The sequence below is a fragment of the Crocuta crocuta genome, unplaced genomic scaffold (assembly GCF_008692635.1).
Source record: "Crocuta crocuta isolate KB4526 unplaced genomic scaffold, BGI_CrCroc_1.0 scaffold318, whole genome shotgun sequence".
Taxonomy (NCBI): domain Eukaryota; kingdom Metazoa; phylum Chordata; class Mammalia; order Carnivora; family Hyaenidae; genus Crocuta; species Crocuta crocuta.
In genome coordinates, this window is record NW_027531425.1 from 1,240,197 (window position 1) to 1,256,718 (window position 16,522).

Genomic DNA, 16,522 nt, shown 5'->3' on the forward strand with positions numbered 1-16,522 from the left:
AACAAACAAACACTTGCGTGTGGAGGAAGTGCCTGGGTGGCTCAGTCAGTTGAATGTCCGACTTCAGCTGGGGTCACGATCTCAGGGTTTGTGAGTTTGAACCCCGCATAGGGCTCACTGCTTTCAATGCAGAACCTGCTTTGGATTCTGTCCCCCTCTCTCTCTACCCGTCCCCTGCTCATGCTCTCTCTCTCAAAAATGAATAAACATTAAAAAAAAAAAGGAATGATTGTATGTGGCAAAATTTTCATACACTGATTTGCTACCACACTGCTGCTGCTTCCTTTAAATAGTATCTGCTATCTTGTATTAAACTTTCCACTTTGTGCTTTCACTTGTGTTCTACTGAGTCTTTCAGAGGTTGCATGGGGACCTTGCAAAAATGAGGAATGCCTGGTGGAGAGTATGTAAGTAAAAAGGAGGGAGTGCAAAAGAAAGAGTCTGAGGCTCCCTCCAGACCTGTCGTCCTTCACACATACTTACTAAGCAGAGATTCATGTGAACCAGTGACCCCTTTTTATAAAACACTAAAAGCCCCCTCACATGTTAACGTTGAATTAACCCAATTATCATGACATCACTTTGCTAAGAGCACTTGCACTCAAGGGATGCGAGGTTGGAAGACAGAAGCAAACATTTTGAAGCAAGACTCACAAAAGTTTAGAGCCAAAAGGGCTTGAAGATCAACTAGCCCAGACGCTTACTTCATGATCCCAAGACAAGACACCAGAAGCATTCAGACTCAAACTCAAGTCTCCTCTTAAATTCAGTTGAACTACACCATCCAGCAGAGGTCTGGCCTGGGTGAAATTGGGGGTCACTGCACCGCAAGAAAGATGGGAAAACTCTGTGCCTGGAGAAGAGGGGAAGAGAAAGCAGGAGGGGAAAAAGAGGTGGTTGTTAGGTTTGGTCTCCTTAGTAATTGTGTGCAGGGCTCTTTGGCATTTCTGTCAATAAAAGGCTATATTAGCAGAAGCCAAGTTAAGATAATCAGAACCGGTTTGGAACTGCAAACCTCAACTTCCCCTAACCCAGCCCAGTCCCTTTACTTCCAGAAACCAAGGGAATTCGATTTAAAGCTCTCTGACGACCCTTTCACATCCCCCTTTTCCACACCTGGAGAGAAAGAGGACGCAATATAAACAAGAGCCGTTTCCCTATTTCTAGGGTATTTTCAGCCGATTCCCCAGTATCTACTGTATCCGGAAAGTGAGAACCATTGAGGGTAGCCATGGAGACATTATTGGCCTCAGTCTTGTTTCCTTCCTTCTCTTTGCTATTGAAATCTTCTGCTCTGATTTCACTAAGCGCCCCACTTCTGCTGACGCGGGATTCTGCAGCCTCCTCTGTCTCCTCTCTATGCAGGGCGCGGGAACACGTTTTGAAACGAGGAGAGCGTGTGTGCACAAAAGGGGGCGAGGTTCCACGGGGAGTCAGCCCCGTCCACGGTCTCCAGGTTTCGGAGCCCGCCCCGGCCAGACTACAAGTCCCAGGAGATCCCGCGCAGGGACTGCGCGCCCCAGTCATCCTTCCCTCACTCTCCCGGAGAGTGGAGCTAAAGGTTCCGTTGGCGGCGCACTGCGGGTTGGTCTGTTTTCAACGGCGGTGACAGAGGTTGGAAGCCCGGCCGATTGCTGGCGGGGGCGTCAGGGGGTGGATTCCTCCTCCCCGAAGCGCTGGGGGGCGGGGAGGAGGGAAGCGAGGCCAGCGGGCCGGGGACCCAGCCGCCTGGGCAGAGCAGGCTGAGGCGATGGAGGNGCGGCGGAATGATCCGCGAGCTGTGCCGGGGCTTCGGCCGCTACCGCCGCTACCTGGGCCGGCTGCGGCAGAACCTGCGCGAAACCCAGAAGTTCTTCCGCGACATCAAGTGCTCCCACAACCACAGTTGTCCCTCCTCCCCCACGGGCGGCGGCGGGGCCGAGCTCGGCCCTGCCGGCGACGTCGCCGAGACCGGGCTGCAGGCGGGTAAGGAGGGCAGCCGCGGCGGAGGCAGGGCTGGAGGAGCAAGCCCGAGGGCGGACCGCACCCCTGTCCCTGCAAAACAAGCCGGGAAGCGGCGCAAAGTGGGAGAAGGGCGGCGTGGCCGGGCCCCCGGGCCTGGGCCGGCCGGATCGGCGNTGTGTGTGTGTGTGATTATGTGAAATACTTTTGCACGAAAACTCTGAAGAAGTAAGGAGTGTACTGCAAATGGGGCTGGGGTCGCTAAAGGAAATACCTATCTGCGTGCCCGGGTGCCCGAGCGGTTGCTCGTGTTCATGGTGAAGAAGTTAGAGAGGGAAGAGATCGGTGGTGGTGGTGGTGGTGGTGGTTGTCTGGTCCTGAGACTTCGTGACTTGATTCTCCCTGGGTTGTGCTAGAGCCCCTAAAGCACTTAGAATCGTGCAGGGTCTTTGATCTTTCCCAATTTCTTGCTTCCTCTTCAACTGCTTTTGGTGGGGACCCAGAGGGTTTGCTAAGCAGTGCGTCTAATTAGGAAGTGGGTTGGAAGGGAGAAGGGACTGGCGTCCCGCGTGGGCAGGTACGCTGGACAACACAGATAAGTCAGCGCGTTTAATTTACTGACTCTCAAACTTAACTGTGCACTAGCACCAAATTAGCATTAAAAAGGTTTCATGCGATACCCCACAGATGGGGAGTGTCTCATGGGTGGATTCTGAGAATCTAAGTGTAAAACGCCATGGGAGATTCTGTTGCAAGTGGTCTGCAGGCACACCTGGGGAGGCACAAATGTAGATGCTGTCAGCAAATTTGAACATGAGGTTCAGACCAGAATGAGTTGTTAACCTCTTCGGAGTTTGTGTGTTGGGTTCTGTATTTTCGAAGTTGCATGTTTGATATCCTCAATTTGTCTGAGACTCCAGAAATGGTGGTAACAGTACGACAGGAGGAATCTGATACGGTCCCAGATAAAACTATTCCATTTAGTTAGCTTGGATGTAGTAGTGGTTTTGACATCATCTGCCCAGAGGTTTGCTGTTCTGAAAGTGGACCTATAGAGGCTGTCAGGAAACTGGCAAGAAGGGCTAATGTTTTCAGAGATGATCCTCAGAACGCGTACTTTAACCCTCTCCCATAGCAGTGCTTTCTGGCAGCTTTCCTGCTCACAAGTTTTTCTCATAGCTTACCTGAAAGAGTCCACTGTTGTTGTTATTTGATAACAATTATTTATTTTAGAATCGCTACTGGAAAAAAAAAAAACACCTCATCAGGGAGTAGATTCATCGCTGAGAGATGGAGGTTTTCAAGGCACCTGGACAGGCTCCTGTTTTTATTCTTTAAAAGCCAAGTTAAGAAAGACAAATGTACCCTTTGTATTTTGCCTCACTGGCTTTTCTGGTTGACTGCATCACGAACTAATCTTTGCGTATTGTATTTAACTCTCTTCACCTTCTGGAGTCTGTTCATCCGAAACAAAAACCAGGGTAGGGTGCCGATGACTGGGAACAATTTGGTTTTGTTCCCTAAAGCGTTTCCATTCTTTTAGGGATGGAGAGTTTTATCATTGGAGGTAAAAATGAGCATCGAGGAAAATCAGTGAGGTGGCGCTTAACTATGTATATTTTCGGAATGGCCATTCCCCCAGCCATTTAGGTAATTGTGTAGAAAGTGGACTAAAACCTTACTCCTTAGAAGACGGCTAGCTCCTGTTTCCTCCTTTTTTCAGGTTATCATTACAAGGTCAAGTCCGCTCAGAGACTGTCTCAGCTTTCTTCTATGAATGTTGGTTTCTGAATAGGAACTTGGAATAGCAAGAGCAAGAACACTGAAAGTTTTTTTTTAATTTACTTTATTTCACCCAACCCCTCACCCACCTCCCCTCTGGCAACCATCAGCTCTGTTTTGTCCCTTTCTTCACTTATTTGTGTGTGTCTGTGTTTGTGGGTTTCTTAAATTCCACATATGAGTGAAAGGTACACTCAATTCGTAACTTAACAAACTTCTAGAAGGTTTTAATCATGATTTCAGAATAGAAGTGTGCTTCTAGGTTGGAGGTAATGTAGTATTGGAGCAACTGAAGGTCATCTGTTAACTCTTAACTTTTTATTATTCCATGTTTCACCGCAAAGGGGATGGGAAGAACCCCAAAATACTGCTTTCTTATTAATTTTGACAGTTTTGTGTTTATTGGGAGGGGTGGTGGCAGGTTAGAGATTATATAATGGACATGATGTTTTAGAAGCTAAAAAGTAGGTGGAATTGAACTCTTAAAATAGGAGTAGCTTGGCCTGTACAGAGCAAACTGAATTACAAGTGAGATTTCTTTGATTCCATTCCTCCAGTGCTGCATCATTGGCCTTCTTTTCACATAAGTCCAGGGAAAGAGAGTTCCTTTATCTGTTGACTTTCCTCTGTCAGAGGCTTTAGAAGCAATGACATGAAGGCTTTGAGAACTTCTTTGAAAAAAGGCAGAATGGACTGTTACAAAGTAGCACGCGGAAAAGTATTTTTCTTGTTTTGTGATCCAACAGAGTTCTTAGCTGTTGCACCATATCATAGAGGTATGAATTTTAAGAGATTGGAATGACTGGGGGCGCCTGGGTGGCTCAGTCAGTTGGGCGTCCGACTTCGGCTCAGGTAATGATCTCACAGTTCGTGGGTTCGAGCCCCCCGTCGGGCTCTGTGCGGACAGCTCAGAGCCTGGAGCCTGCTTCAGATTCTGTGTCTCCCTCTCTCTCTGCCCCTCCCCTGTTCACGCTTTCTCTCTCTCTCTCTCTGAAATAAATTTAAAAAAATTTAAAAATTTTAAAAGAAAAGAGATTGGAATGACTCATATGTGTCTAGTTAGAATGCCGTCTTCTGTGCCGCATTCCTTCAATCCTGTTTCCGCATCACCACTGTGCTGTCAGTTTCCCTGTCTGGAGCGGGAGGTGGGAGGTGGGGATTACATCTGCTGTTATTATTCAATAAACATTTGGTACTTCTCTCTAGGCTTGTTGGGAGTTAATATATGTTGATAGTTGTGTTTAGAACAGTGCCTGGTATCATGCTGTGTATGTATTACACAGTAATATTATTCAATTATTATTCAGTAAAGATTTAAGTACCTGGTATGGGGAACAAAGAATCAAAGACATTGGCCTTGGCCTTAGGTTAGTGGGAATCAATCTTTCCCTTCTATACTTTTCTAGTAAGAAAGAAAAAAGCCTTGTAATGATTATCAATACGGTGCACCTATTATTTGTTTATGCTGGCTGAGGGGTGAAAAGGACTAGGAGTCCTAAAGCCGGTCCTCTAGAAAGGCACAGCCTATCTTCAACCATATACATATGCAACTCCCAAAGCAGAAAGAAAAATGGCACAAAGCTAAGGTATGGCTGGATTATAGGCATTTGATGTGAGTTGTAGTTCTTAGATTTTTAAAAAAGTTTTTTAACGTTTATTCATTTTTTGAGAGAGAGAGAGTGCAAGCAGCAGGGGAGCAGAGAGAGGGAGACACAGAATCCGAAGCAGGCTCCTGGCTCTGGGCTGTCAGCACAGATCCCTACGTGGGGCTCGAACCTATGAACCACGAGATCATGACCTGAGCTGAAGTCAGATGCTTAACTGACTGAGCCACCAGGCGCCCCACAATTCTTAGATTTTTATAGCTCTTTGCCTTTGGTTAGCAAACAGCTTAGTTCCTTCAACATTTGTTTCCCTCTTTTTTTTCACACCTAGTATAAACTGGGTGCTGATATTTAAAAGAAGAGGAAAAGCACTAGAGTACTGATTTGAAATAGACATTTTTCTTGGACTCCTTAGACAGAAGTTGGTATAGGTAATAACGTTTAAGTAGCAGAATGACATCTGGGAAAGAGACAGGAAAGTGGGCGAGAGGAGATTCCTTATAGCCTCATTTCATGTGGCTGCCTCCTTCATGGGGCTGAGAGGCAGGGAGAGAAGCCGGGTTGTGGGGTGAAACAGTGGAAGACTGGACGGGAGTCTGCTTTCCAGTAGTTTGCCCTGATCTAAAAGAGCTGCCTCAGCTTTTCAGTACAACCCCAGCAGACATGGTGTTGTAATTGTGGTTCTTTATTACTTTTATTAGCCCAAGTGTAATGAAAACTTTCACTTTCTCTCGCAAGTTTCTTCCCGCAGGGAGGCATCACATAGTGGTCGAAAAGCAGGTATAAGCATTTCACTCAGACCTGGTCTCCTGCTGTAGTTCAGCCTCTGAATCACTAGGTGACTTGGGCAAGCTGCTCACCTTTTTTGAGTCTTGGTTTCTTCATCTGTAAGATGATAGATAAAATGCTGTCTATTGTGTGATTCCATCTATGGGAAATGCCCAGAAGAGGCCAATTCAATAAAGATAGGAGGTACAGTGTGATTGCCAGTGGGTGAGGACAGAGGGAAATGAGTGACTGCTGAGGGCTATGGGCTTTCCTTTTGGAGAATGAAAATGTTCTGGAACTAGATAGTGGTGCTGGGTGCACAGGTTTGTGACTATGCTAAAAAAGACTGACTTATACACTCACAGGGTGAGTGTGGATTGCATCTAAATACATCTATACATACATAAAACGGGAGTGCTGATGTCTGCCTGCCAAAGTTGTTGTGACAATCAGAGATGAATACTTTAAAGCACTTAGCACAGGCATACAGTCAGTGTCAAATCGACACGGCTGTTTGTGTGTACGCATGTAGTTGGGGAGCACGGGATCACGAGCCAGAACGTGGTGGGTTCGGGGAAGGATGAGAGCAGTGGAAAGGTGGAAGGGGGGTCCGGAACGGTTTTGAGTTGGAGCGAGATTCAGCCCCCCCGTCTCTCAACTCCCAGTCAGTTCTGCTTCTGTGACTCGCCCCTTACCCTTTTCTGACCTGGCCACCAGAATATAAGACACACCCTGGTAGTGGAGAGGTTTTGTTACATGTGAGTCAAAACCCAGGCTGCATCACTTGCTGCGGAGCCGTAATTGACTCTGGTGGGAGACTTTATCTGATTGAGTCGAGTATAATGTGACAGTACCCACTCTGGCCTCCTTTGCCAGTCTCCGGTCCCTGACGTTGAGGGCACCAGGCCCCAGCTTGCTGATTTTGCTACGCCGGTTCCCTGGGGGGAGGCTGAGAGGAAGCAGCCTCCCCTAAACACAGTAACTCTGTGCACCTTTCCCCTTTGCAGCCCTTCCCTTCCTGATCTTCCTTTCCTAGGATAATGTGTTTTCCATGGCACAGGGCAGCCTGCTCTTAGAAAGGCTTGGATAATTCTGCCTGCCTTTAAAAGACATGATTACCTTCATGATTTACAATATGTGTAGTTTAGTCTTCAATGTCATTACTGATTTCAGTGTACTTGGTTCTTCAGCCTTGCAGGTGGCTTTTAAAGAGCATGGATTTAACCAAAACTCCGCCTGGTCTTTAAGTTTTGGTTTGCTCTGTCTGCTTTCCCAGCACCTCCTTGTCTTTCTTAATGCTTTTATTCTGTGTTTCACTTCCTGCATTAAATGTACTTCTCAAAACCAATCTTTTGGAAATAAAACCTCAAAAAATCTGTTGTTGAAGTAAAGGGGAATATGAATTTCATCTTGCCCTTGTTGCTCGATTCCTATAGGCTCTGGACATGCAGAATGTGTTTTGTTTGTTGGTAGGATTGCTATGGGCGTATTTGTTTTATCCTGTTTACTAGGTTGTGAACCCCTAAGGGTAAAGACTGTGTCTTATTCATCTTCGTATCCCCACAATGCCTGCCATGATGCTTTGTATAGAATACCTGTTAAGTTATTTTCTCGGAGGGTAGATATTGGAATGATGCTTTTTCCACTTCGGAAGGGCATTTCCCTACCCATGAAAGACAGGGATTTTTGTAGATTTGCCCACATTTTAGTAGCTGGGCCCCTAAAAAAGAACAATGGTGCATTTGAGAGCCAACCAATGAGGCTGGGATACATTCCGTGCTGATACCCAAATGATTTTCATGCCCCAGAGGTTGAGTAGCATACAATCCTAGTAATGGCAGAGCTTCGCCCTGATAAGGGAAGTGAATCCTTACTATTCATTCACTCAACAAATCTTTATTAAGGCCTGACTCAGTACTGGGCACAGAACACAGTGGTGAACCACTGTCCCACTAATTGATGTTATTTCAAGGTGATGTTATGCAAGGAAGGATTAGTGTTTCCTCACATTCCCTCCAGAGGGTTTTCTACAAATTGGTTACCTACTTAACTATTAACTATCTGTGAGGGCATGGGATAAGGCGTATGGAAGTTGTCAGATTAAATGACATTGACAGAAAAAGGAATTGAGATGCTTTACTCACTTCTGACAGAGTTCAGGATAATTAACCCCAACCTGTCTTTGAGGGAGTAATTATAATTGTCGTTTGTATGGCTCAAAAGCAGAATGCATTGGGGCGCTTGGGTGGCTCCTGTCGGTGAAGCGTCTGACTTTTGATCCCAGCTCAGGTCTTGATCTCAGGGTCGTGAGTTCAAGCTCCGCGTTAGGCTCTGCGCTGGGCCTGAGGCCGGCTTAAAAAAAAAAGGGCGCCTGGGTGGCTTAGTCGGCTAAGCGTCCGACTTTCGCTTAGGTCATGATCTTGCGGTTCGTGAGTTCAAGTCCCGCGTCGGGCTCTGTGTTGACTGCCAGCTCAGAGCCTGGAGCCTGTTTCAGTCTGTGACTCCCTGTCTCTCTGACCCTCCCCTGCTCATGCTGTCTCTCTCTCTCTCCCCTAGAAATAAATTAAAAAAAAAAAAAAAAAGCAGAATGCATTGACTAAGATTATTGTTCAGGTGTCTTTCATCTTCATATCTTTTCTCAGAGCTGACTCAGAGGAAAGCCGGCAAGAAGAACACGAGGTGTGTGGGTGCATGTGGTTTTTTCCTTCACAGTGTCAAGACCTAAGGTGAATTTGCTCCTTACTTCTCATAGGAAAATAGTTCATTTCTAAGGATGAAGGGTTTTGCTTTTTCCATAGCCCAGGGAGTCTAATGGTGTTATTCATAGCAAGGGTGCAGAGGGCGAATCCATGTGGAAGATGCAGGTTTTCTCTCTGGATTCTCTCAAAGGTCTGACTGGCATCCCCTGTAGGATTTCTAGTCTAAGGATTGGCCACCTGATGCTCGAAAATGGATTCAGTTCTTTGCCAAATGGAGAGTCAGTGTAGCAGCACTGGAGATACGTGCCCCTTGCTTAGAGCCATCAGTCAGCCTCGCTAGGAAAGTCCCCTTATACATGTACCCCTCCAAAGTCCAAACCAAAGCTCTCTGCGGGAAAGTTGGTCCGAGCATGGGGACTCAGTGTCGCCTGTGGGCCCCTGGTTGAAGTGCCCATCACGCATATTGCCTTTTTCTGTCTTCGTTAGCAGGCAGTGTGAACGGTTTGGATGTGTTCCCAGCCTTGTGCCATGCTGCTGTGGGAACCTTTAGACCACAACTCTCTTTGGAGTCGGGCTTTGTGATGTGCTTCCGTTCCCTGGGTGGCGTTCTCTGGGCAGGAAGATGGGAAGTAGGACTTGAGGATTGTTTTGCCTTTCCCTCGTCTAACTAAGAATGCCTCAGAACTGTCCTGAAGAATGATGACAGGTTATGTACTCATAAAAGCCTTTGATTAAAAACACACACACAAAAACCTCACTTCTTTTTATTTGTTTTTTATTTATGTATTTATTTTTAAATTTATTTTTGAGATAGAGAGGGACAGAATGTGAGCAGGGGAGGGGCAGAGGGGGGGAGACACAGAATCCGAAGCAGGCAGGCTCCAGGCTCCAAGCTGTCAGCACATAGCCTGACATGGGGCTCGGACTCATGAACTGAGATCATGGCCTGGGCTAAAGTCAGATGTTCAACTGACTGAGCCACCCATGTGTTCCACTTCTTTTTATTTTCTAATGTTTTATTTATTTTTTGAGAGAGAGCGAGCAAGCAGGGGAGGGACACAGAGGGAAGGGGATAGAGGAGCCAAAGCTGGCTCTGAGCTGACAGCACAGAGCCCGATGCGGGGCTGGAACTCGTGAACTACGGATCGTGACCTGAGCTGAAGTTGGATGCTCAACTGACTAAGACACCCAGGTGCCCCTCACTTCTTTTTTTAAAGATGCTTAACCCTTTTCTTTATTCAGATGTTTTAAAGAAAAAAGTCCAACTTTAGCTTCATCAGATTAAGAACTTTAAAACCTTATTTATGCTGTACATATTTTATAGCTTAGTGTTTTCTGCCCTTTCCATTTTATATATGGGGAGAGAATTACATTTCCTAGGATTTCTTTTTTAATCAAGCCAAACTTTCCAGAGCAAAGACTAAGGTCCTGTCATAACTGCAGCTGTATTCAAGATTAATTTGAATAAAAGCCCACTCTTTATTTAAATTAGAGAGACAGTAACTAAACCAATATGGAGTTAACTTTTTAAAGAATATTCTGTACAACGTACCCTAGCCTTAACTTNCCTCGGTCTCTCCTGATTGAGTAATTGGCCTGCTCTGCTGCCTCCTGTTCTCTGGACAGAAATGGAGTGGTTCTGCCCGTCCAACTTGCAAAAGAGTGTGTGCCTGTGGGACACAGGTGGTTACAGGGGAAGAAGACCTGTACTCCAGAAGAGGGGACGTGGTCCCTACCGCTGAGCAATCAGAAAGAGCCCTGCAGGCAGTGCAAGGTCATGCCTCTTTTTTTTTTTTAATGTTTTATTAAGTTTTTGAGAGAGAGAAACAGACACTGTGCACAGGGGAGGGTCAGAGAGAGAGGGGACAGAACCACAGGCAGGCTCCAGGCTCTGAGCTGAGCTGTCAGCACAGAGCCCGACGCAGGGCTCGAACCCATGAACCGTGAGATCATGGCCTGAGCTGAAGTTGGACGTTCAACTTACTGAACCACCCAGGCGCCCCAAGGTCATGCCTCTTTGGGTGGCTTCTTGTTCAGTGAACTGGATGGCTCTGCATAACCTTCAGTGACGTGTCCTGTCCTGGAGCCTGTTTGTCTGTACCGCGTAGCCTTGAGGACTTGGGTTCTAAATCTGATCCTGAACTGCTTACTTAGATTAATGCCTTGAACTCCCCAGACTCAGGGCGAAAGTAAGGGGCAGTGAGAAAACTGTTGCTGCTTCAATTCTGTTATTACTGTATTTGATGTGTTTTTTACCTACTGGGTTTTTTGTTGTTGTTTTGTTTTGGTCCAGTAAAATTCTCTCTCTCCATCCCTTTCCCATGAGGTCCAGAACTAGATACACTTTGCTAGGTACTCTCCTGGCTCATTTAAACACAATTACTTTGAAATAATTTTAAATTTACATAAATGTTGCCAGAACAGTACAAAGAGCTTCTTGTATCCACTTCATGCAGATTCTCCAGTTAAAATATTGCCTTTGTGCTTGCTCATGTTCTCTTTCTCGCTCCCTCACTCTCTCGCTCTCTTTCTCTATTGTATCTACTCTTTCTCCGAACCTTTTGAAAGCCAACTGTAGGCAGGTTGTCTTCTCTCCTCTGCACACTCCGGGGGCCGCTCTCCCAGGCAAGGACATGCTTCTCCAAACCAGTGTGTAACTCCCCAAGGCAGGAAATTCACTGACTCGGTGCTACCGTCCAGCACACAGACCTCACGCACGGTTTGCCAACTGTCCCAAGAATCGCTCTTTCTCTTTCCGATTCAGGATCCTATCCAGGAATGTGTGTGTTATGTTAGTTGTCATGTCCCTCAAGACTCCCTTTCCTTGGCATTTATGTCTTCAATAGGTTTAAAGCATAGGCTTTCTGTCCTGTAGGGTGACCGTCAACTCGGATCTGTCTGTTTATCCTCATGACTAGACTCCGGTCCGAGCTTTGAGCAGGACGAGGCACGGAAACGATGGAGGCACCTGATGTCAGCCCCCCGTCCCTGGAGATGTCAGGCTTGGTCGTTCACGGTTGTGTTGGTGTCCTCTGGGTCTTTCCACCTTGAAGTCACTATTTTTTCTCTTTGCAGTTGATTAGCCTTTTGTGGGAGGCATTCTAAGTTTTCGCCGAGAATCCTGTTTGCGAAACACCTCCCTCCACTAGACCTCAGCACCCACTGGCAGCCTCCAGCTACCTCGGGGTGGTCTTCAGGGCCCTCATCGCTTCTGTGGTTCGTAGTTGGTATCCTGTGCTACGGGAGAGTCTCCCTTCTCCTTTTTTGCTTAGCTGTTTATATCAGTGTGGACTTGGACTTGGGAATTTTTTTCCATAGATTATAATCTCTTATCAGTTAAAAGATTTTTTATGCCCAGTTGACCCCGATTTGGTCAATGAGCCCCCCCACCCCTTCCATTTGAGCTGGTTCCTGTGTCCATTTGACCCTCTCCCACCATGGAGTCATTCTTGATGGTTACCAGGTGTAGGAGGCTGTCTCCCAAGTGACGGAAGCTAAGCCCTCTGTGACGCGTGGGGTTGGCTTCGCTCGAGGGACTGCTTCCAACTCTGCATCCCGTAAATTCCAGCTTCAGCTGCCTGCTGCCCGCCTGTTCCCTCTGCAGCACGGCCAGCCTCACAAGCAGCTTTGCCGGGAAGAGAACTTGTCAGCAGGCTGCTAAGTGCAGGCTCTTCGTTTCACAGCTCCCAAGACATGTAAGCTTCTGGGGGCGAAGCCATCTCCCTCTTCCCAGGTGCCAGGACAATCTACTTAAAACCTGGTAGAGGTGCCGCGTGGGTGGCTCAGCCAGTTAACTGTCCAACTTTGGCTCAAGTCATGATCTCACGCTCATGAGGTCAAGCCCCACACCCAGCTGTCGGAGCCTGGAGCCTGCTTCGGACTCTGTCTCTGCCCTCTCTGCCCCTCCCCTGCTCATGCACTCAAAAATAAACAAACATTAAAAAAAAAAACTTGTTAGAGACCTTACCATGGTCTCTAATAGGATACCTTACTGACATTTCTGCCAGCCTGACTTTGCAGCTTTCAACAAGAGTGTTGGCTCTTTGAGAAGAGGTCAGTCTCGAATCTTCAAAAACCATTTCCTCCAACCTCCATAAACTTGTACTGTTTGGTCCTGGAGATTCCGAGACCAGACTCCCTAGGCATATGTTTTCCTTAAATTCTCCTGTGTTCCTTGTGTCTTCTCTGTAATTCAGAGTCCTTTAAATTGAGCTGAAGAGCAGAGCTTGTTTGGGAATGATAAATAAATGTGTCACGGCAGAATTCTTTCTCTCAGCTCCTGGGATTTTTGTAGCTCAGTACCTTGGAGCTTGGAGTAGAATTTATGGTAGTAGAAAATCTGTATCACATTCATTTCTCAGTTTGGGATTTGCCCTTTTCTCTACTCTTGGCACTTACAGTTCATAGGAAATAAAAATGTCTCACTGCTTATTTGTGGAAATGCAGATTAGTATCACTGATTACTTCAGCAAATTATTAAATCCTCCCATAAAATCCTGTGTATGTCATTCACTTTCAGAGAGGACCACACGTTCAATGTTAAAAATGAGGTGAAGGGACGCCTGGGTGGCTCAGTCCATTGAGCGTCCGACTTTGGCTCAGGTCATGATCTCACGGTTAGTGGGTTCAAGCCCCGCGTTGGGCTCTGTGCTGACAGCTCAGAGCCTGGAGCCTGCTTCGGATTCTGTGTCTCCCTCTCTCTGACCCTCCCCTGCATGCGCGCTCTCTCTCTCTCTCTCTCTCAGAAAAAAATTAAAAAAACGGTAAAAAAAAAAAAAAAGTGAGGTGAAAACACTTGACCCAATGGAGGGAGATCCTTGGGTACCAGGAGCAAGGACTGCAGTAGTAACTGTTGAGGTCTGAATGGACTCTAAAGCCCTGCCAGCCTTGGGAGTTGCAATAATAGAAGGCAAAGATAGTCCATTTCACCTACTCCACGTAGTGCCTTCCCTGCCTTGGCNACGCTCTCTCTCTCTCTCTCTCTCTCCCTCTCAGAAAAAAATTAAAAAAACGGTAAAAAAAAAAAAGTGAGGTGAAAACACTTGACCCAATGGAGGGAGATCCTTGGGTACCAGGAGCAAGGACTGCAGTAGTAACTGTTGAGGTCTGAATGGACTCTAAAGCCCTGCCAGCCTTGGGAGTTGCAATAATAGAAGGCAAAGATAGAGTCCATTTCACCTACTCCACGTAGTGCCTTCCCTGCCTTGGCTGGGGACTGCCCCTTTCGCTGGCCTTCGCTAACCTCTTGAGCGTATATTAGCGATCAGAATGGAAGACGGGCAAGGAGCGAGTAGAGTATCGACCTAGATCCCTTGCCATTACTCCAAAAAACAATTCAAATAAAGTGCCTGTCCTAATGGGTCACTAGAGAGATAAAACAGGCCATTAGCATTTCTTCCCTCCAATTCTCCCTTTTCATCATAGCCCGAAGCTCAAAGCTCAAACGTAAAGGATAATACAAACTGATAAGAGGAGTGTGAAAATTTTCTCTGAAAAGCACCTACCTTTTCTTTTAGAGAAGGGACTCTAGAGATCTTGAGCAGAATAACAACTCTCTTTAAAAGCAGGGGCCGGCTAGTGGGGGGGCTGTGTTGTTCTCCCCCCCCCCCAAGCTTTCTTTATTCCTCCTGATGTGGGGAAGTTTTCAGAGAGATTCTGTCAGTCCACTTTAAAGCGGGGTCCTGCAATCACCAAATTGTTTGGCTCCAAATTGGGAGAAAAGTAGTGGGTGTAGGGGAGGGAAAATTTCTGTCCTTCTGGAGTCTTCAGCCAGGCCTAAGGATTAAACTGATGTCAGGGGGTACACAAGAGAAAAGCATACGCATTTTATTACATTGTACATGTTCATGGGAGTCCCCACAAGAGCTGAAGAGCCAAAGAAACAGAGCTGAATGTGTGTGTGTGTAAACACTGAATTAGACAAAAAGAAGTAAATTATGAAAATGTGACAAGACACAGGGGCTCGAGCTGGAGCAGTTAGTGGTGGAAAAGTAACTAGGAAGATAAGAGGTAGGTTAACAAGGCTTATTTGTACTGATTTTTCTTGGCCTCGACTCCAGGTCTCTGGTGATAAGAACGTGGCTTTCCTCCTGGTATTGTGAGTTCACCCCCATCTGGGGGTTTTATCTCCCACTTTCAGGAAGAAAAAGGGGAGGTCAGAGCGCCCTAAGTCTTGGCTTAGTGAATGTCACTGTGGGGGAGGAAAGTAATTTTTCCTTCGCTCTACTAGGTTCTTGGCCGAGACACCCCTGTCTTGGAGAAGAAGAGCAAACACATTTAATAACGTATATACCCCCTGGGGACGGGGGAGAGACCAAGGACAAACTCTCCAAAAAGGCCCACGCCACCACCCTAAACATCTCTCCAGCTAAAAACAAAGATGTTGGGGGTGGGGAGTCCGATACAGGAGGTCAGCAAGTGGAGCACTGTGAACGGTGCTTCAAACGTTCTGAATTAAGATAAGAGTTTCTAGAGACTTAGACTCATCTTGTCTTCCTGGTACAGAGAGGGTGCCGCCCTTGCAAATGGAGGGTTCCCTTGTGCGGCTATAAATGTTTCTTAAAAAAGAGTAACTTGTACTCAGTTTTCAGAGCTTCACCTGTATCTGTTGTTTGTTTTTAAATAACCAGCTTAAAGTAAATGCCAAGAGGCCTATTTTAGGGAGGGCATATTTTGCTCCCCTTCACTATCGAAAACAAATAAACCAAATGCCTTTCTACTGTAGATGCGCTTCTTCTCCTCCTTCCATTTGGAAACCTGTGTTTAGAAGTAACCCTAATCAAGACGATCTGTATTTAAGGAGCATCAAGAAAAGAAGTAAGAGCCTTGGCTTGCACTTAAGACAATTTGATTTGAATTTCCCTGCAGCTAGTGTTGGCAGGGTTAATGTGCTCCCGCTGAGAAGTCCCGCTGGTCCCTTCTGGCAGCCCCATATGCAGATGCTGTTATATTAATTACAAAAGAAAACCCGATTAACTCGGAAGTCCTTTAACTGTCAGTGAGACAGCTGCTCCAGCTCTGAACCAGATTTTCTTCCTCCCTCCGACTGTCAGTCCCAGGTTTTGAATCTCTTCTTTAGAGAGCTGCTAAAATGCACTCTCTATAGGTCCTCGGAACCCCTGGCTAGTTTAGTCAACTTTTTGATCTGCAGTTATCATAGTCCAGGGAGAGCTTGCATGATTAAATTCACAGATCATTTAAAATGAAAACAACCAGACCAGCCACCCACCCATCCCCCTCAGTGGTTCTTCTTTGACCCGTTAAAACCTGATGGCGCCCTGGAATTTTTGGAACTGGAAAGGATGCTAGGGATGATGTCACGCAGCTCCCTGAGTTCACGGAGGAGCAATCCAAGGCTGAGGAAACTCAAGTGAATTGCCAAAGTCACAGAGCTAGTGAGCGGTGGAACCTGGGATCCACTCCTCCCTCCAGAGCCCTTTGCTGAGAGAGGTGGGGAGCAAAATGATCTAGTGTTGACTTTGTTTCTGTCCGTGCGCTTATTCAAGCATTGGAGACCTATGTCGGAGATCATGAAAAAGCTGAGTCGTGGCACAGAAACAAAGGGCTTGGATAGTGACGTGCTGAAAAACAGACGGCGACACCCACATTGAAGATTTTTCTTCAGTCTCATAGTTGCACGGAGAACCCCAGCAGAGTTCGTGAAAACAAAAATTAGAACTGGGCTCAGCACCAGCCCCCCCCCCCCCAAAAGCCCTGGGTTGGGGGGTT

General features: G+C 46.6%; 1 protein-coding gene across 1 annotated transcript in view; it reads left to right on the forward strand.

Annotated features, from left to right (window-relative positions):
- The first annotated feature begins 1,764 nt into the window (after window positions 1-1,764).
- DSTYK (dual serine/threonine and tyrosine protein kinase) overlaps window positions 1,765-16,522 on the forward strand; it is a 49,501-nt gene continuing 34,743 nt past the window's right edge. Inside the window, exon 1 of the mRNA XM_077771968.1 lies at window positions 1,765-1,965. Coding sequence (XP_077628094.1) covers window positions 1,767-1,965 — 199 coding nt within the window. The 5' untranslated portion in view covers window positions 1,765-1,766. The remainder of the gene's footprint in view (window positions 1,966-16,522) is intronic.